Raw genomic sequence first — 21,720 nt, forward strand, 5'->3', positions numbered from 1 at the left:
TCTCTATTTGGACAGCAGCATTATCTGTCTTTAACATAGAATTAAGAGCCTTATGGAATCTTAAGGTATTACACATCTAGTTTTACTATAAGTTTTTCTATATTGCTAAACTGCGTGTCTCGAATAAAAACAATAGTTTGTGAATAATTCACATATTTTATTCAATCCATTAGTACCGCTCTGTATAGTCCGGAAGATAACAAAAGCAACAGGGCATACGCTCACCTTAAAATACGAGGTATTTTCATATTCTAAACATATGGGCTTGAGTCAAATATCAGAAAATGAAATCAGGAAAATAATCTTGATTTATTGTTCGAGGACATTAATCTTAACTACCATCTAGTATTTCAAATACACCTTGATTTTCGGTTTATAGGGAGGAATTTACATTAATAAAATGGGGAAAGGAAAATCTGATGAAGTTGCAGTATGCGGCATAGTGAGTAAGTAAAGAAAAAAAATTGTAGATTTTGATACCACAAACAATATTTGTATAGTTAAACTTTTCATTAGAAGTAAGTGCACAGTAAGCATTGGAATCATTATTTGTTTGCTAACAATGTGATGCAATAAGAAAAAACATTCGGAGTTCTTTTGGAAATGCAGGTGGTTGTTTTTTTTTCTTTTTGTCATTGCTAGAACCATTGTGTGGATGTGTGTCAGATCAGTGGTTCCGCATAACGTTAAATTAATTTGATATTAAATGAAACCGGTTTTCCACTGACGAAATATGGTGGAAGGAATGTAAGCATGTGTGTAACATGACGTCATCTAATTAATGAACGTGTAAACGAGTTCCACCGAGACTTGTTCCTGCCCTCAAAATACTCACCTTGAATTGACACACAAAATCTCCTTATCGAATCTATAATCTTTTCTGGGTATACTATGCAGACACGGAAAAATCCAAGATTTGAAATATTTCTGTTGCGCAAATTTAAGAGTGACTGCGATTTTGGTAGTCAGTAAACAGAAACGAAATTCATCTGGCACACATCTTCCTCATGTTTGGAGTGGTAGGGACAGTTCCAGCCAAGATAATTAGGTATTGCCTTGTCGGCTATTTACTTATAAGTTCTTTTAGCTTTTCGGATTTCAGATTGGCGCCTTGTGGTATTAAAGTCGTTAATAAACTAGCGTGTAACTGAGGAATGGGGCATCATGTTATGTCCATAAGCAAGTATACATTTACCCACTTGCAAAGAAAAAAGTGATACTATACATGACTGTATTAAAATGTTAAATGAACCGTTTCTGTAAAAATATATCACTGTTCATTTGTTTTTCAGCCTGCTATTGCCTGATTGTTATGCTGCTTTTTGGATTGATAGTGTTCAATATTGCCAAAATTGTCATGGGTAAGTCACTTAATAATAATCAAAATTACATCTATTTTCCAAAACATTTGCTTAAAATATACGTTTTTTGAATGGCTTGCCGGTCAATAGCAAACACTATTGGTCCTCGGTTTTTCGGACATCGGGCAATAGTTTTGACTATTGACTTGCAGGCCATTCAATAAGTGTTTTATTAAATGACACCAGAAATAAATTGTCATATTTAGCCCAGCAAAAATTTGTCTTAAACTACAGACCTGTCAATAACACAAAACATATTTAGTCACGTAATTATTTTATAATGACTCCTTGCCTTTTCTATGTGGATGCGATCTAACTGGAATCCAGTTATAAATCTAGTTATAGCTATTTCACATCATGTTAAACAGTTGCGTTTTATGTTAATTACTTCAAGTTATTCAGAAATCATTAATAAGCTGAATGCAAATCAAGAACAAGTATCATGCAAATATTTTTGTATGCAAATTAGGTGTACAAATTGTGTATATCAAAGGCTTCACTAAAGTTATCACACAGGTAATGTTATTAATTGTTTTGATATTTTTGTCCAGTATACCCATTGTAAAAATGTGTTAACAATGCTTGATAAATCAATGATGGCAGAAATAGCTTTGAACAATTGTTTCAACTTTGGAAGAATTTAAGTTAAGAAAAGCTTTAAATCCAGTATACATCATTGCTTGTTTCATTCTTTTTAATGATACAAGTATATGTTATATTATTAATATATACATTGAAACATTTAACGAGGTTGATTTTTGTTGTTGCTGTTTTTTCGCAGGGGCTGTTTATTTTCATGAATGTAGTATTGAAAAGAATATCCCAATCTTCCTGATTGTAAGCGGTTTGGCGTCTATACTGGCCAGCAGTAATGGTCGAAGAAATGATGAGGAGATAGGTCTATGCTGGACTTCATGTGGAATAACTGTGTTATTGTGCAATATAGCTTGGGTTATACTTGGTAATTAGTTGATTTGCTTTCACTTACAAAAAATGAAGCATCGAACTTTTACTTTTCACAGTCACTGTGTGAGTGAATCAATTGTCATAAAAAGACAACATTTGTGTCAATTGTGATTAAGAACTACTATTGTTATGGGGCACCGCCTTGGAACGATCAGTCGCAAAACCACCACTGGGAAGCCTAAACTTGTTTATGGTGCACCTAACGCCACTCTTACTCCTACCATGTTCCAAGGTCACTGGACAGTGTAAATAAAAGTTATCCTAGCCAGGTGAAATCCTAACATACTCGAAGGCAACAGAAAGCATGTACAGCAGAGTTTTTCTTCTTTATTTTGTTGGATCTGCCCATAAACATGACTGTATCATTAAAACGAATATCCCAAACTACCTCGACACACTAGTGGCTTTAAAAATGATCAGCGGTGAAACCTTGTTGAGCTTTTTGTGGAATTCTAGGATTGTTTTTCTATGTAGCTATTTTCATTTAAACGAAATAAGCAATTCATCTTAGATATTCGCAACGTTCATTTGAGTAAATTAAATTTCCTAAAAGAACAGGGAGGATTAGTCCAATCCATAGACTTATATTATGTCGGGAAGTCAATCCTACTTTTTCGTATTCTGTTGGTAGAAAAAAAAGACATGAAGATGTTGTTTTATGTTTGGAAACAATGTAAATGGTTCAAGGTAACCGTAATACAAGAATACAGAGTGACACTATACCTAGGTGTATTATCTTGACAGACCGTTATAAGGTTCAACTGTTGCACTAAAATGACTCTTACTCTGTAAGAAACATAGTTATGCTCACCAATAATATCCACAAGACGAATACATTTGACACTGATTTGTCTTGTAGTCACATCTTATTCGCATGTTTATTAAATGATTGCCTTCGTACTCTAAAATAAATATAGCCTGGTACCCGACTGTATATCGAGAATCATTTATGGAACGTAGAGAGTAAACACGGGCACCAGTCTAAAATAAATATACCCATATGATGTTTTATTTCTTAGGAAGTATCTGGATATATCCAAGTTATGGCAAGCTTAGCAACGTCGATTTCAAAAAATGCGAAGGAAACATGACTGCAGACTGTTTAGACGACATTTGCGATAAGGATCTGATTCAGTTCGCCATTGCTTCTGTGACAATCGACTGGCTGTTTATGGGCTTGTGGAGTTGTTTGATTTGTTATCAAGTTAGAGCTATAATCCGCAGAAGATGAAGGTATGACTAAATTTAGTACTTCGATTAATTAATTAAAAGTAAATATCAAATGATTTAAAACAAACAAATGACTGGGAAATGATTAGATGCCGCTATAGTCATGACTGGAATTCCCCGCCTACCTTATCCTGGTATGACACCATGGTTTTTGTCTTGGAGCAGACTAATAATTGATTCATAATTAAATTTTCAAGTTTCCTTTCCTGTCGATTTCACATAATTAATTATAATTTAGTATAAGCATTAATAATCTTCATATTTATGAACAAGCACTTTGTAATTTAAACATGGAATATGTTAGTTAATAAACATTGATATTCTATAAAATGTGATAATTAAAGGTACATGCTAAACGTTTCAGTTCTTAACAACTTGTATCATATATAACATTTGCTTCACAGAGACAGCAGACGACAACAGAAAAAAACAGATTATAACCGATGGCTACAGATGATGACAACTTTAGATCATAGTCGCATTAATTATTTATAATGTGTTTATGTCGGACGCTGCACTCTTAAGAATATATCCTGTGTACATGTGACTTACTTGTTTACTACTAATACAAAATATACATAATATCATTTCAACCTGCTTTAACTATAGAGTTGTTATTGACTTGTATATAATAAGATTAAAAGCAGAACTTGCTTTATAACAGCATGACGTGTTATTTGTTTATTTACTACTGTTTGTGTTTTAAAGAGAAAATGAACAATTTTATGAAATAATACTATATAAAGATGTAAAGAAAAGAGGATAATACCGAAACGCAATATATTGCATGTATGTTTTCAGTAACGTATGAAACCTTACGTTCTTACAAGGATATGCTTATAAGTAAACACATTTAGATGTATACCTTCTAGATGTTCCATTTTTCAGTATGGACACTTCAATACACACCGACAGTACCATGACATTTTCTAGTTCCAATACTCCCGCTTAAAATTTGGGGTATTGTTTAATCACCCCTTGGATATGGTGCCTTTAAATTTAATTATTTTTGGGGGTGGGGGGGGGAGGGGTGCTGTTTCGCTGATATTCAGGCTCCATAACCACATATCCCCTCTTTAAATTATAGTCTGTGCAGTTCTGCCCATTGTTTTCTCGTTTAGGGCACATCCATTATTTTATCTGGGGGATGTGGGGTGGGGAGGGGGGGGGGATACGCCTTTTTTCATGGAATTGCACCCTGTGCATCATTGAAAGTTCCATGTGCACCGCTGCGGATGTCTCCAAATTACATTCTGGTACTTATTACATAATATGTAAATATTGATTTCTGCTCAACCTGGGGCTAGAGGGCGTGGTCGGTAGCTTGCGCTTCCACAACCGTCCATGAACAGGCTCAGTCAAACCGAGCCTGCAACATTTTCGTTTATGTTGTGTTGGGCGACCTGTGGTTTTCCACTTTTTATACGCCCGTTTGAAAAACGGGACGTATTATGGGAATGCCCCTGACGGGCGGGCGGCGTGCACAGACTTTGTCCGGAGCCTATCTTCTAAATGCATGGAGGGATATTGATGAAACTTTGCACAATTGTTCAGCAACAGCTGAAGATTTCGGTATGTGTGTGCGCGACAGTCCTGTAGGTCTTATACGCAGTTGAAAACGGGGTCATAGGAATCCAGAGGCGTGAAAACTTTGTCCGGAGACTATCTTCTATGCATGGAGGGATTTGATGAAACTGGCAATTGTTTACCAGATAGACGGAAGTCATGCGCAAGAATCAGGTCCGTAGATCTAAGGTCAAGGTCAAACTTGGAGGTCAAAGGTATACAAGAATGAAAACTTTGTCCGAACCATATCTTCTTCATGCATGGAGGGATTCTGATGTTACTTGGCACAATGGTACACCATCATGAGACGGAGTGTCATGCGCAGGTCCCTTCTTTAGAATTTCTTCCCTTTGTTTTTACTATAAATAGCTTTTATTGCAACTTTTTCATTACTAGTCGTAGGGAAAAATCAAGACCACTTTTCTGTAGTACAACATGCATATTACATCCAATGTTGAGGTGTATTTTGACCTATCTCTACCGGGTAAGGATTTTTGTGTGGACTTTATTTGGATTTTTTAAAGTTTTTTTTTTAACTTCCCTTAGTTGTTACTATAAATAACCTATATTATAACTTTTTTGTAATTGACTGTAGGAAAAAAACAAGACCACTTTTCTGCGGTACAACATAGATGTTACTTTCAAATTTTAGGTGTATTTTAAGGTATCTCTACTTGGTAAGGAGTTTTTTGTGGACTTAGAAAAACAAAAGAATTACAATAAATACTAAACAATCACAAAATTAAGATTCCATTTGCAAATACAGGTGCTATTTGCTAATTTGCTGCGACGGGCGTATATTGTGACATTCTTGCACTCTTGTTTTATTTTAAGCAACAAACAAAATTACATAGATTTCTAAATCTTTCAAATTGCATCATCAATATTTTTGTGAAAGTTTTGTATATGTAAATTAATTTCTCTTTAAATAATTGTTTCACTGGTGGTCTGGTGAATTGATTATTTTATTGCGAAATCTTAGTACAACAATCCACCTGTCATTTTCACAGACTCTAGAAAAGTCAATGATATGCTTGGGTATATTACTCCAGGACATTTCTAACGATAATATTTTTCAAAATAACATACATATATTGTGCATAAAAATTATTTAATCTTTTACAGGTTGAAAGTCATAAGGCATATTAACGTGTTTAGAAAATATATTTACTTTTCTTAACTTTTGTTCTTCTTAATCTTTTTTAATACTTTTCTGTTTTAGCTGTATTCAATTCGTTTAATAATATACAATTATTGCCTTTAAGTGAGGTTGATATGGAAATTTATAGACCTGGAAAAAGTGATATTGACCGTAGGCGTAGTACAAGGTATTTCATATTCGTTTTGTAATTTGTCCTCGTGCAGTCGTATTGGCTCTCAATCATTGGTATACGACCACCATTTGATAGATAACAAGTTATTTATGAAACAATTCGATTAATAACATTGTATTATCACTAGTTATTTGTTCTTACAACAGTTTGTTATCTGATAGACGGCCATTGTTTTAAATGACAAGAAAATAATCTTATCGGGCAAACAAGACGTGAGGAGTGCTGCACCTTGTTTCATTTCCTCTCACGAGCAGACTGTCCAATCGAAGTATCTTCTGCTCCATCTATCACAATACAAGTCTATACAAGTCTGTAAGTGTTATTTGACGACCATAAAATCTCGTTCCGTATTTGGACTTTTTATTATCATAATAGAAAGTGGTAACTCAACATGTTCTCTAACACGACAAAAATGAAAATGTTGTAGACTCCCTTTGATTAATCCTGTTAAGAACAAGGCAGTCTGAAAGACATCTAAATCCCCGCCACTGCTATGGATAGTGAAAGGGTAAAACCTTTGATTTTAGCTGTGACCTTGACCTTGAACTGACATGGCTGACTCATGAATTCTGCACAACGTCTTGATGAGGTGATCATTTGACCAAAGTTTCATGAAAATCCTTCAAGGGGTTTAGGAGATACAGAGCTGAAACCTTTGACCTTCAGTTGTGACCTTGACCTTGAGTTGACATGGCTGACTCATGAGTTCTTGATGAGGTGATCATTTGACCCAAGTTTGATGAAAATCCTTCAAGGGGTTAAGGAGATACAGAGTGGACACCAAATGGAAGGCTCAAACCTTCGACCCTTAGTTGTGACCTTGACCTTGAGCTGGCATGGTTGACTCATAATTTCTGCACATCGTTCTGATGAGGTAATCATTTGACCCAAGTTTTATAAAATTCCTTCAAGGGGTTTAGGAGATATAGAGCGGACACGAAATGGAAGGCTCAAACCTTTGACCTTCAGTTGTGACCTTGACCTTGAGCCGACATGGCTGACTCATAAGTTCTGCACATCGCCTTGATGAGGTGATCGTTTGACCCAAGTTTGATGAAAATCCTTCAAGGGGTTAAGGAGATATAGAGCGGACACAAAATGGAAGGTTCAAATCTTTGACCCTAGTTGTGACCTTGACGTTGAGCCGGCATGACTGACTCATGGGTTCTGCACATCGTCTTGATGAGGTGATCATTTGACCCAAGTTTTATAAAATTCCTTCAAGGGGTTTAAAAGATATAGAGCGGACACAAAATGGAAGGCTCAAACCTTTGACCTTGAGTTGTGACCTTGACCTTGAGCCGGCATGGCTGACTCATGGGTTCTGCACATCGTCTTGATGAGGTGATCATTTGACCCAAGTTTTATAAAAATCCTTCAAGGGGTTTAGGAGATATAGAGCGGACACAAAATGGCAGGCTCAAACCATTGACCTTGAGTTGTGACCTTGACCTTGAACCGACAAGGCTGACTCATGGGTTCTGCACATCGTCTTGATGAGGTGATCATTTGACCCAAGTTTCATGAAAATCCTTCAAGGGTTTTAGGAGATATGGACCGGACACGATTTTGTTACGGACGGAAGGACGGACGGAAAGACGGACGGAAGGACGGACGCAGACCATTCCTATAATCCCTCCGCCACGGCGGGGGATTAAAAATGCGTGATACCGTCATCGCCCTATAGCCTAAGGCTGAGATGAACTTATTCGCACATGTTACAAGTACCAAAAACAATTTAGATACATCCGCAGACGTATTCGCACGGCACGCACGGTACATAGAAGCTGTAATGATACACAGAGTGCAACTCCATGAAAAGTGGTATATGGAGTTAAAGTAATTGGCTTTCCCAATACTAAAACACAATTGGCAGAACTAAAAAAACTTGAATTTATAGACAGAGGATACAAGGATATATCACAGAAAACTAAAAGCCAGGCACCATATCAAAGAGGTGATTTAACATTACCCAAAGTCATAAAAGCTATAAAAGTGTTAGTATTGGAACCATCAAAACCTAAATATTCAAGCTTAGAAACTAAACAGTACCACTAGCACAATATTGATTTATTGTCCTTTTCTTTGGTGATTTAGCCCGATATCTGTTATAACACAGTTCCAAGATGTTGAAATGTATGTAACGAGAATTTCAGGGAATTTCAAAGTAGTGTTTTGTTGTTATGCTGTGGCCTGGATTTACATAAACGTGGAGACACCAATGTCATGATTTTAGTTGCTATGCAATTAACCTGATGTATATTTCTGAGACAGTCCTGTTCTTAATGTTTTGACTTGAGTCTGAGTTAGAAATATGAGCCGCGCCATGAGAAAACCAACCAAGTGGCTTTGCGACCAGCATGGATCCAGACCAGCCTGCGCATCCGCGCAGTCTGGTCAGGATCCATGCTGTTCGCTAACAGTTCACTCTATTTGCAATAGGCTTTGACAGCGAACAGCATGGATCCTGACCAGACTGCGCGGATGCGCAGGCTGGTCTGGATCCAGGCTGGTCGCAAAGCCACTATGTTGGTTTTCCCATGGCACGGCTCAATTATCATTTGACATGCGTAATGATTTAATATCCTTTCAAATGTATCTTTGTTTTGTTCCTCAACTAAATACTAGATCTACATCTGTAGTATTTACATCCTTTGTATAATTTGTTACACGTCGCTAATTGATGGTTATATTCAAGCATCTTTTATTTTAACACAGCTCGAAGGTAAACAAGGAAAGTGTTAGTTGTTTCATAGATAGTGTTTATTCAGTAAATTAATGAAAATGTAGACATTGAACTATTATAATTCGAAAAGCTAACACATTACTTTATTAATCATTGAATCTAAGCTGCATGCCATGATACATGCAATTTCGTGCATATTGTTATCTTAAGACATTTAACAATGAAAATTAGCTCAATGATATATATTTTAGAGCGGGAAATTGTCTGTACGATATTTAATCTAACGGAAATGTGTCTAAATTATAGTTGATTTAAGTCATCTGTCACGTAGTCACAAGGTGAGCTTTTGTGATCGCCCTTCGTCCTTCGTCCGTCCACAATTTCTTGCGAACACGATAGAGACAATTTTAATCAAACTTGCACACAGCTTATATTGGCATAATATCTCGATTCCTTTTGAAAACTGGCCAGATCGCATCATATGTTCTAGAGTTACGGCCCATTAAACTGCTAAAATTTGCTATTTTGGCTTGTGAACACGATAGAGACCACATTTTGCAATGAAATTTATTCAAACTTGCACACAACTTGTATTTGCATAATATCTGGGTTATTTCGAGAACTGGCCAGATCCCATCATAGGTTCTAGAGTTATGTTCCCTTAAAGGGCCAGAATTTGCTATTTTGGCTTTTGCAGCCATGTACATGTCGAGACTTCATTTATGCTTTGATTTAATACAAACTTGCAAAATATATTTAAAAACAATAGATCTTGGATTCCATAATGAATCCGACAGATCCAATCATAGGTTCCGAAGTTACAGCCCCTGACTGATCCCTGAAAGAGCTAATTTTAACCTTGTGAACACGATAGAATGGACAATTTACATTCGATTTTAACAACACTTACAAACAACCTAAGTCACAATAAGATCTCAATTCCTTTCGAAAATCGGCTACACATCATTATGGGTTCTAGAGTTACTGCCCCTGAAAGGGGGGAAATTTTCTATTTTGGTACTTTCAGTCATATAGAGGTTTCATTTATATTTTGATTTGATACAAACTTGCGCAGAATATTTATCTTGATGATCCCTATACCAAGTCTGAAACTGGGTCATGTGGGATCAAAAGCTAGGTCACCAGATCAAATCAAAAGAAAAAACCCTAGAGGCCACATTTATAGCTATCTTCATGAAACTTTGTCAGAATGTTTATCCTGATGATTCCTATACAAATTTACAAACTGAGTCATATGGGGTCAAAAACTAGGTCACCCGGTCAAATCAAAGGAAAAGCTTGTTAACACTGCAGATGTAACATTTATCGCCCTATCCTTATGTAACTTGGTCAGAATGTTCATCTTGATGATTCCTATGCCAGGTTCTAAACTGGGTTATATGGGGTCAAAAACTAGGTCACCCGCTCAAATTAAAAGGAAAAGCTTGTTAACACTGTAGAAGCCAAATGTATGACCCTTTCTTCATGAAACTTGGTCAGAATATTTATCTTGATGATTCCAAGGACAAGTTTAACAGGTAAGCGATATAGGGTCATCATGACCCTCTTCTTTATATATGAGCTATATCTGTCTTCCGGTCAATGATATGCATTTATAACATGTGAACTTTCAATCACTTTAGCACCGTGTACAAGAAAATGTATTAAAATCATATCAGACGATAAATGTTTAGTACGAAAATGCAACTTATTTTTTGGGATGTCTGTTTTCTGTCCACTTTTATTCTTCCCTCCATTACAACTCTAAAACGTCTGTACCATAGTCATTTATTGTGTACTCTTTTTCAATGATATTGTTGACTTGTAGTATATTCGCAATATTCCCGTTTATCCCCATTTCACGTTCTGCCTTTCTGCTGCCATTTATCATTATCCTTTGTATCATACAGTATAACCACTGTATGCCTTGTTAGTTTCACCTGAAGTTCCCTTGGTATTTCATGATACTCTGTATCAAGTTCCTTAATTATTCGATAGCTAGCTTCTAGTGTATGTATGTCGGATTTCTATCTGACAGCGTTTCTCATTTCAGATTTTGCCACTTTATAATACTGCTTCGCGATCAGCAAGTTATTTGCATTGTAATTGTCAACAATTAGGCAATACATTTTCTTATCACGATAAAATAAGTATTTGCAGCATTACACTGCAAAATGGGGTCTCCGTGGTCGACTGGTCACTGACTTCGAATCATTACCCTTCGCCAATGTGGGTTCGCAATCTCGCTTAGGATGAAGAATTCTACATGTGAGGAAGCCACCCAGCTGGCTTATGCAATCCGCTGTTTCTACCAAGGTCCTACGTCATTTAAAGCTGGAAATGTCTCCATATGACCTAAATTGTGTCGGTTTGACATTAAGCTAAATAACATCAAGTTCAACACGATTGTAAATGAATTAACGTAAATGAAAGGATTTTCCTTTTAATTCCTAACTCTTTCATGCTATGTTTGGGGATGTTTTGTTTGCTGCCTTTATTTTTGCAAGTTTATTTCACTCATGGTGAATCTGTTAATAAGTGTTTTACGTTTATACTCATTCTTTTTTGTTCATTGCTTCTGATCATATTGTGTCTTTTTAAGGACAGAATGAGCCTCAATTTGACTTATGAAACGAAACACATAAACAAATATATATGTATACACAGGTTATATTTTATTGTGCGTAATATGATGTCGTAATTCGAAAAACATCGTAACAATGTTGTTGAAATCTGTATCTCTGAAATTATAATTTGAAGCGTAATATTTAATACAAATGTTCTTTGTCAATTTTCAGCCTTTTGCTGCCTGATTGTTATACTGATTTTAGCATTACTTGCATACGGTATTGCTAAAATTGTTATGGGTGAGTCGTTTTAAAAGAGGTTTTCACTTTTAAGTACATTTCATTTGATAAACGGGTCATTTTTATATGAACTTCAGAGTGCACTGTACATTTGGACTAGTTTTAATTATGCGCCGTAAGGCCAGGTTACTCGCCATAGAAAGCACACATATAAATTGTGTGTTTACAGCAGGTGAGCTCATTGCTGTCCTGCTAAACACTCATTGAAAGCGGCAATTATAGCAGAATCATTTCTTAGCATCTAATGATATTATTTATTGTTGGTTTTGTCTGTATTAATTTTGTTATTTAAGACGATATTCAGTAAAAGAAACTAAAACACTACAATATTGTAAGCATCATCAGATTAAACTGTGATTGTACTTTCATAGAGACACAAAAACTCGGATGTAACTATAATATCTTTACGCCATTTCTCACTCTGATCGAATGTTGTTAAAATGACAAGAAGATCCCTTGAAATGCTTCTGTTGAGTATGTTGATAAGAGGTGATGACAAGTGTTTCACTAAGAGGTGATGACAAGTGTTTCATCAAGGACCGGCTTAAGAGGAATTATAAAAGTACAATCCCAAAAGTTCATGAACAACAATAAAACTGAGTCTAATGAGTTATGAACAACAATAAAACTGAGTCTAATGAGTTATGAACAGCAATAAAACTGAGTCTAATGAGTTATGAACAGCAATAAAGCTGAGTCTAATGAGTTATGAACAGCAATAAAACTGAGTCTAATGAGTTATGAATAATAATAAAACTGAGTCTAATGAGTTATGAACAGCAACTTCCTTGCTGAAGATTTTGAGTTAAACATTTGCTAAGTATGTCATCATGTGTGAATACAAATTACAGACAACCTGCAAGTAAGACCCTTTGTGACCATCTACTGGGCGGTCTTTATATAGTACATGTAGTTATAGGTTTGTCAGTATATGCAATGCATTTAGATAGAATGAAACTTATTTTGATAAATTTATCTTACAGGATCTGTATATCTACATGACTGTAGTATTGAAAGGTTTATACCAGTCTACCTGATAGTTAGTGGTGTGGCACCGATACTGTTTGGCGGTTTTGGTCGCAGGAATAACGACGAGCCCAATTTAAGTGGGAGTCTCTGTGGAGTCCTTGGCTTTTTGTTTAATGTAGCTTGGCTTATTTGTGGTAATTTCCAAACTTGTATCTAAATAAATACCTACCTGTCAGTATGCCTAAGTGTTTGAACAAGTGTGTTATTTTATTTGATGTTCGCCATAAAAAAAAACATCAGTCAATGGATTAACGAAGGCCATTAGTTGTCTTCTCAAAAAATACAATTAGTGATCATAGCAGGTAATATAAAACAGCATTGAATATTATATAACCAAGGAAATACTTCATGGTATTCATATCACCTGTTTTTACTGTTTGATTGCTTGCGAATACTTCAGATATTGCAAATTGTTTAATTATACTTTAACATTTGAATACTCTTGGTTGTTCATCTAACGTGTACGGAACCTCATTGATAGAGTGGTTAAGACCACTGACTTCGTATCACTTGCCAGTCAGCGATGTGGGTTCGGGATGTAGAATTTTCATATAAAGGATGACGTTTATCTAGCTAACTGAAGGTCAGTGGTTCTTCTAAATTGCAAGCCCATGCCTAAAATAATGACTGTAGGGGCACCTCGAGTCTTCCTCCACCATCAAACAGCTGGAAAACTTGCCATATGACGTTAACTGTGTCGGCGTAACTCTAAATCCGATAAAGACAAAGTAAATCCACAGTGTACAGAAAAGGCAAAACTCACTACTTTTATTACGTAAAAGCACGTTAGTTCTGAAAATACAATAAATGTGTAATAACAATATAATTTCAGGTAGTGTCTGGGTATATCCCATTTACGGAAAGCTAAGTGCTGTTGATTTTACGATCTGCAGAGGAAACGAGACTACTGAGTGTTAAGGTGAGATTTGCGACAAGGATTTGATGAAATTTGCCATTTCTGCTGTCACCATCGATTGGGTTTTTATGGGCTTCTGGATTATCGTGATAGGTTATCAACTTAGAAAACTCATGAACCAACTATTACGTAAATGTATGAACTTTTTTAAAATGTCTGATAACCTGAATAATAAGTATATTTGTAAATAAAAGACCAAACAGCAATGGAAACATGAACATGTCTCAGATTCGGATCTGATAATAAACTATTTTGGCTTTACCGATTTGAAAGTGTCTGACATAGAATTTAATCTTTTTTTTAGTTTTAGAATATGGTTTTATGTTAGTTTGCTGATATTTTTAACGAGTTTTCAGTTTACGAACATGTATTAAGTTTTGTAATATTCATTATTTTTACAGTATTTTAGAAACATCAAAAATGATGATGAGATCTTATGACAACAGCTGAAAACCGGTGAAGTCGATGATAATCTATAAACACATACACAGAATTCTTGTATTTGTATAATACAAACTGTTGTGTTGATGCCGGATTTCATAGATCTTAGAAAATACATTTTCTGTGCAATCGATACTGTATGCGTTTGCTTATTGTTTAAACGAAATAAATATGGCTACCTTTCTGATAATGCATTCATTGCAGTCTTGGAAATTTAAACGATCAGTTGCTGAACAGATTTGTTATACCAGCACAAAAACTGTTTTCATAATAGAAATCAAACAGTACATTCTTCACCAGAGAGAAATTAATACTTCCGGAGAAAAGAACGCAGTTCAACATTTTCATCATCTGATCTGAGAAAAAGAAGCGCGACATAGCTTTCACCGGACAGAACGACTTCATCGGAAATGACGTATCAGTGACACGACCTTGGTACGAATTCAGAATATCAAGAACTTATGTACTTTGATAGGAACAAATCATATGCCAGTTGGATATTTTGTAGACAGGCAGACTTATGCACCTGATAAGGCATTTGTTTAGTTTTGATCAGGCATGTTTCAATGTTATAATCATGTTATTTAAGATTTGTTTTTAATCAAACAGGCTTATGACAAAAATCAATATAAACAATCAAACGATATCTTAACGCGAACACGACTGTTCAATACAACAAACACAGGTGATTTGCTTTTTCTATGGAGGTCCATACAACTGGTTTACGTTTGTCGTAGTGGGACACAAGCCAGTTGTCTTTATATGTTCACCAATTTACTGCTTATATTATGAGGTTAGTTAACAGCGTTGAGTACAATATACTGAATTCTATGGGACGGGTACACATTAGCAATATGGTTAATACTGCTGTATACAAATCCAACTGAATTCAGTGTTAAATTACCGCTTTATTTCACACCATAAAAAGGAAGATTTAGAAAACAAAATTCCATACATTTTAACTTGCAAACAACAACACACATTAATTTAAATTACGTTCTTCTCTGATAACACATAGATCCATAATTTTTGATGTGCATGTACTCTCAGTGCAAAAGAAAATTCCGAAAACAACGTTTTCGTGAAATGTTGCAACAAAACCATGATAATTAGATAGGTAACGTTTTAACTTAGAAATTGAGTGTTTACGCTTACATGTTTCGTTGAAAAATAAGAAAGTTATCGCATTTACTGCTGTCGCTATATACAAGGGAAGTAATTCAAAACGTCTCCTTATAAGGAATCGGAAGAGTTGTCCCGTCCAAAATGAAAAGTATATCGATTATTGGAACTGGAGTCCAATATGAAAAAATATGGAGTTTGTGGCTTGTAGATTTCGGGTGTTACTATATATACATAAGAAAATGTGACACACAATTCAATACTGGTTTCTACTGTACTACCACGTGATAGAAAAAAAAACTTCCAATTGGTTAAAAATATATAGGTGGGAAATAACTTTACTTATTTCATTGCCTTTTATCATTGGAATGTCAAATTTCATTTTCCTGTCACTGTTTTAACATTAAAGAAGATAATAATAGATAAAATATAAAATAAGTGAGGTAAACACGCCCTTTAAGTTCTTTGATTTAACGTTTTACGTACCCGCTGTTTTTGCTACAAATTGGCGTGACAAAATTGGTTTATGGTCATTTGTGCTGAATAACTTGAATGTTTGTATTACTTATTTTATGTTTTCCAGTGAATTATAGAGTTTTCTCAGTGAAATAAAAGCGATAATCCACAGTTTTGAAACAGTAGATTATCATTTTTATTTTTCACTGTTTTTGCCGAACTAGTCTCCGTCGCGATTGAAGTCAAATTGTATACCGAGCGTTATGAATACCGGGGACCATAATGACGATGACGTCATTTTATTTGTGTTATGCTTTCTGCTGACCTTTCCCGCGATTTTCGACATTTTATAAATTACGCAACAAAAGTAGAGTTTTACACATAAAATAAAAAGAAAATGTGTTTGTGTTAGTGAAATATCAATTTTACTTCACTCTTGAGCACCAAAAAAAGTCATTTTCACTCGTGGCTACGCCACTCGTGAAAATATCAGTTTTTGATGCTCACTAGTGAAATAAAATTGATAGTTCACTGAAACAAACAAATATCCTCTATATATTTCCGGTTGTCATAATTAAATGTGCACTAAAGGAAACATTTAGTGATATGATTTATCATGTTAGATACAAGTAAATATGACATCTTCAGTTTCCGTAAACAACGTTTTGAAATGATATGCTTATAAAACAAATTATACTTTATATAAAAGGACAGTAATTGTGTTCAAAACTTAAATTCGGTCTCTTGAAGTGAAAATCAAAATAACTCTTGGAAATGGGAAGAAATAAAGACGAAGAAGACGACTTTTCAAAACTTCGCAAGGCGTCCGGTATGTACCGCTTGTCACTATATTTTAGATGTTTTTGGTATTGACTAATTGTAATAAAATTTGTATCATAAACACATAACAAACGTTCAACACATAGAGTATCGATGCAATGTGATAAAGAAGTTTTCTTTGGTATTTACTATGTGAAGTCGGACTTTAAAGTTCATTTTATACAAATTTCGTTTCACTCTCAAAACTTTTTCTATGATATGAAAAAATGCAGTTAAACAGCTGAGAATAAGTGTATAATTTTCAGCAATGTTCAATTTTTCAGCCGTGATACTGTTGGTCGTCGGCTTAATCGGATTTGGTTTGGCAAAACTCGCAGTAGGTATGTAGTCCGTTTAAAAATCAAAAGAATGTATTAAAATGGTAGTTTCCTAGGTGTGATATGAGACTTAGGCTATAATCTAATACTAAATAATTGTGTGCAAAATATGGTTTATAATCAGTAGGGGTAAGATAGCCTCAGGGGGAAGAATGCTGCTATGGCTGTTCGTTTCCTTATAAATTTCCTAATGTGTGTATTCTATTTCTCTGACCACCACCATCCACGTTGTATACTGATCTTTCTTCCCATTCATGAGTTCTCGGGCATTATAAGTTTTACGAAAAGTCATTCTCGTCTACTCTTATAAAAGTATATTCATCATTTTCTACACATTTTCTTTTGATTGTTTCTCATTAATTGTACTTAGTCAGTTAGTTGCATTGCATTTGTTTCATTCTCTCTTACCTATTTAGTCTTTTTTCTTGATTGTTTTCCTTGTTTTCTTTTTACTTTTCCTTTATTCATTTGTTTCTCTCCCTATGTATAATCACAAAGCGTAACACTCTTGCAGTGTTCACATATAGATGATGTATTGTTTTTTCTTTAGTCTATTTCTGTTATTTCTTATGTTTTGCTTCGTTCAGACACAATATCAATATTATTCTTTTTTAAATGTAATCAGACGCTTTCCCTTACTTTTCTCACATAAGAGTTTTAAGGGTTTTCGTGCGCGGATTACAAATAACATTTATTCTTTAACAACTTGTACATAGTTTTATCTTCTGATATTGCCTAGATTTCAAACTATATTCATTGTATGCCACTAAGAATTAATTTGTTAATAATACGTTACTTCAATTAATGTATTTCACTTCACTGTCTATGTTACATACTTATGATGATTTTTACATTATTATGTTAGGGGACCATATGTTAGACTGGTTATTCCCAAGCATGTTATTCTCTTTATATAAAGTAAATATTATTATTACTATTATAATCATTTATACTTTAACTTTCGGAGGCTTTACATCAGGGGGGAGGAGGGACCAAAACATTACAATACTAGTAATACAATAATAATTCTTAATAAAGTGGTATTGTCAAAATATAACGAAGAACACTATTTGTCACAGACTGGAGTTCAGGGCTTCTCCGTGATAATATGACGGAAGCTTGGAACAATTTAAGTCTGCATTTACATCAGTCATTAATAGTATTGCACCTGCTAAGGAAAGCCGTTTAAAACAACGTACCGATCCTTGGATTAATTTAGATATTTTGCAGTGTATTAATAAAAGAAATGAAGCATTTCATTTATATAAGAAAAACCTGTCTAAACAGAATTATAACTTGTTTAAGAGTCTTCGTAATGAAACTCAAACTTGTATCTATAATGCAAAAATGAATTATTTTGCTGAGAAACTTGAGCATAATAAGAATGATTCAAAACATTGTGGAAAACTTGGTTTGCCTTCTTAGACAGAGAAATCTTCTTCTAGTAATATTGGTTTTAAAGTAGATGACGGCATTTGTTTTGAGTTATCTGTAGCAGAAAAAATCTTTTGTACAGCTGTTGCATCTAGTCTTGTTGAAAAACCTGCTAAAGTGTTTTAATAAGTATGGTAGGTGTTTCGTGTCAAACTTTTATTCATTAAAGTGATTTTACCTAATAACTTTGGACCAAACTTTGTCATGTGAGTCAATGGCTAGGTCTATCATAAAGAAGGCAAACAGTAGGTCAAAGTTGCTTTATTTTTGACCTCGCATACCAGAAAACGTCTGGCCATGTCCCTTATTCAGTGTCATTTTGACTATGCCTGCTCGTTTTTGGTACCCAAGTTTAACTCAAAATTTTAAAAAAACTTCATCCTACCCAGGTTAAACTTATTCGTTTTGTTTTGAACTTAGATAGCAGGTCTCATATTGCTTTGGACCACTTCAAATACTTGAACTGGTTTCCAGTCTCAAAAAGAGTAGACTTTCTGTCATATTTTTAAAATTAAGCTGGGTACTGCTCAAGTTTATCTTGGTGAGCATTTCATTCCACTAAGCTCAGTTTATAATCGCTGTAGCAGGTCAAATATGACTGCTATTCCTGTCCCTGATACCTCTTTTAGTTTCTCCTTCCATGACAATGGACGTTATTCACTGCCTTAAGTAAACGGTTTTGGTAAAAGGTCATTCTCGTACAGAGATGTTCACTTGTGGAATAGTCATCAAAACTATTTGCAGGTCATTTAAAGTGTTTGGCTCTTTGTTTCAAACTTAAAATTTAACTTCAGTCATTATCTGTAATTTTACTCATTTTGTTTTTAAGGATCTCATTACTCAGTGGATAGGTTTGTTTCTTTTATTATACAATTCATTCTGCTTTTATTTTTCAACAGTACAAGAATCAGTTTCATATGCTTAAGGTTTGTGTGATATGGTTAGCAATTATTTATAATTCAACTTTGTGATAAGGCCAATCTATCACGATACTTGATAATCTAATTTGTGATAGCATTCCTGACTCTCTATGTCATGCCACTAATATCAAGGATCACAATGGATATCAGGAAAATCACTTTTCCTTTTTTTGTGTAATCCTTAGAATTAGTGTGCACGTCATGGTGTTTCCTTCATGCTTGCCAGTCTTATGTATTTTTGCATCATGTCATTACTGCTTTTTACCGAATCTATCTATATAAGACTTGAATTTAATTGATGCTATCAAATTATTATATCAAAAATATATGAATTTTCTTTTGTCGCGCATACATTAAAAGTTTTCATGGTAAATATGAATCCAGTATTTGTGTTTCATTCTGAAGAACTGAAAAGTGTATGCTTGTATTTACAGGTGCGAATAATCTGAACAACTGCAGCATTGAAAAGCATATTCCAGTCTATATTCTTCTAAGTGCATTTGCGCCTTTAGCGCTTAGTGGGTGCTTTGCCTGCCAGGGAAATGGTGATTTGGACGGATTTTTTCAACTTGTGTGTGGATGTATTACATTACTTTTTAGTTTTGCCTGGCTTATCTGCGGTAAGTTGCTGATATGTCTTAATAGTTTATAATCTATAACTATTACTTATTCAACACATACAAAGATCATTTTAAAAGTTAAATTGTTTGTTTAGTATTTAGTTTAAAGCCGCTTGTAAGTGGTATTGCGGTTATGTAACGGATTTAAGTTGACCAATTACTCTTCCTGAACTCCATACCAGTTTTGACTTAATGTCCGCCATTTCCAAAGGACTGTTAACGTCAAAGTTGTTACTGTCTAACAAATAATCTTGGAGATTATTACACACCTTTCAAGGATATGTAACTTAAAATCTCTCGATTCACAGTCTTATATTCAACATATTGAACTTATCGAGCAGGCTTTGTGATTTTGAAAGTGGCAAATAAATAATTTTACCAGTAGTTCAGGTGCTTTAGATAATTATTCATAATGTTTGTATGGATCTAAATTTATGTAAAGCCGCCACCAGGATGTCAGCCATAGTAGGTTCTGGAGAATATTTTAACATACAGAGACTGTTCTTACTCAAGGAGATTTCCTTGGTTCTTTAAAGGTCTAGACCCTTTTCTATTTAAGTGACCTTTATCCCAAAATCCTATTTTTAAGTCTACCCTTCTCTGTAGCTTATCATCATTGATTATGTAATATGGTAAGCACAGAATTGGTGACTCAAAACGATAAGCAAGCTATATGAGACGTTGCTCTTTTTTTTTGTGATAAGCAAAGGCGTGTTAAATCTGATCCACTTTCTAAGACTGGATTTTGCTTAAATTTCCTCAAGTTATTTTCTATTTCAGGTACTGTGTGGGTCTACCCTAACTACGGTATTGTCATGTCTAAAGATTTCAAACTGTGTAAAGGAAATGAAACAGACGGGTGTTCAGAAGGCGACTGCGATAAAAGCCTTCTGAGATTTGCTTTTGCTGTGGTTACCATAGATTGGATGATTCTGCTTATTGGAATAGGTCTGGTAGCTTGGTTTATACACAGAGAGAATAATTAATACAGGTCTCAGACTTATTTGCTTTATTTTCAGCAAAATACATTTTCTTCTGAAAATGAACAGACCGTATGCTATTTTTGACACTGGTTTAACTACGACAAATTACAAAGATAAAATTTCCAGAGAATATATCTAAACTTGTCCAACAAAATATTTTTTTATGAAATAAAATGTAAGTAAACGTGTGGTTGGAATATTACACAAGATCAGAAATAATATTTTGCACATGCGTACCGATATTTTTACAGAATTTAAATTAAATTCTGTTGTTTTAAGCCTGTTTCCTTTCAGGGAGATTCGTGTATTCATCTTAAGAAAATGCAAAAGTGAGTTGTTTTCACAATATTTTCGTTATCCATTGTAATTCTATCGTTATGTGAAATTGACTGTAAGGAAATTCGGCAACGCTTATTGGCAGCTCAGAAAGTAAAGTAATATTTAAAACTTTTCCAAGTTTCGTGCCAGTTTAAGTAATGGCTGTGTTGTTATAAGAATTACAAATTTGCCTAGTATGCAGATTCTTGTGGTTAAGTGGAGTACTTTTGTTCAGTGTATATTATTATGTAAAAATACGCGCATTTAATTCGTCTGTAGGACGCTACGTAAGAAGATGTACTGCCTACTCATGT

At 34.6% G+C, this 21,720-nt stretch overlaps 2 protein-coding genes across 2 annotated transcripts; both read left to right on the forward strand.

Moving 5' to 3' along the window:
• Positions 1-356: 356 nt before the first annotated feature.
• On the forward strand, positions 357-4,223 carry LOC123555494 (uncharacterized). Its single transcript, XM_045346102.2, has 5 exons — positions 357-446; positions 1,293-1,361; positions 2,143-2,322; positions 3,347-3,560; positions 3,962-4,223. Exons 1-4 carry the CDS (start codon positions 401-403, stop codon positions 3,556-3,558), a joined length of 507 nt encoding a protein of 168 aa, XP_045202037.1. The 5' UTR covers positions 357-400; the 3' UTR covers positions 3,559-3,560; positions 3,962-4,223.
• A 12,356-nt stretch (positions 4,224-16,579) lies between these two features.
• On the forward strand, positions 16,580-21,276 carry LOC123554414 (uncharacterized). The gene is made up of 4 exons (XM_053548108.1): positions 16,580-16,803; positions 17,078-17,134; positions 19,920-20,105; positions 20,886-21,276. Exons 1-4 carry the CDS (start codon positions 16,749-16,751, stop codon positions 21,089-21,091), a joined length of 504 nt encoding a protein of 167 aa, XP_053404083.1. The 5' UTR covers positions 16,580-16,748; the 3' UTR covers positions 21,092-21,276.
• The last annotated feature ends 444 nt before the right edge of the window (positions 21,277-21,720 follow it).

The sequence above is a fragment of the Mercenaria mercenaria genome, chromosome 7 (genome assembly GCF_021730395.1).
Source record: "Mercenaria mercenaria strain notata chromosome 7, MADL_Memer_1, whole genome shotgun sequence".
Classification (NCBI taxonomy): domain Eukaryota; kingdom Metazoa; phylum Mollusca; class Bivalvia; order Venerida; family Veneridae; genus Mercenaria; species Mercenaria mercenaria.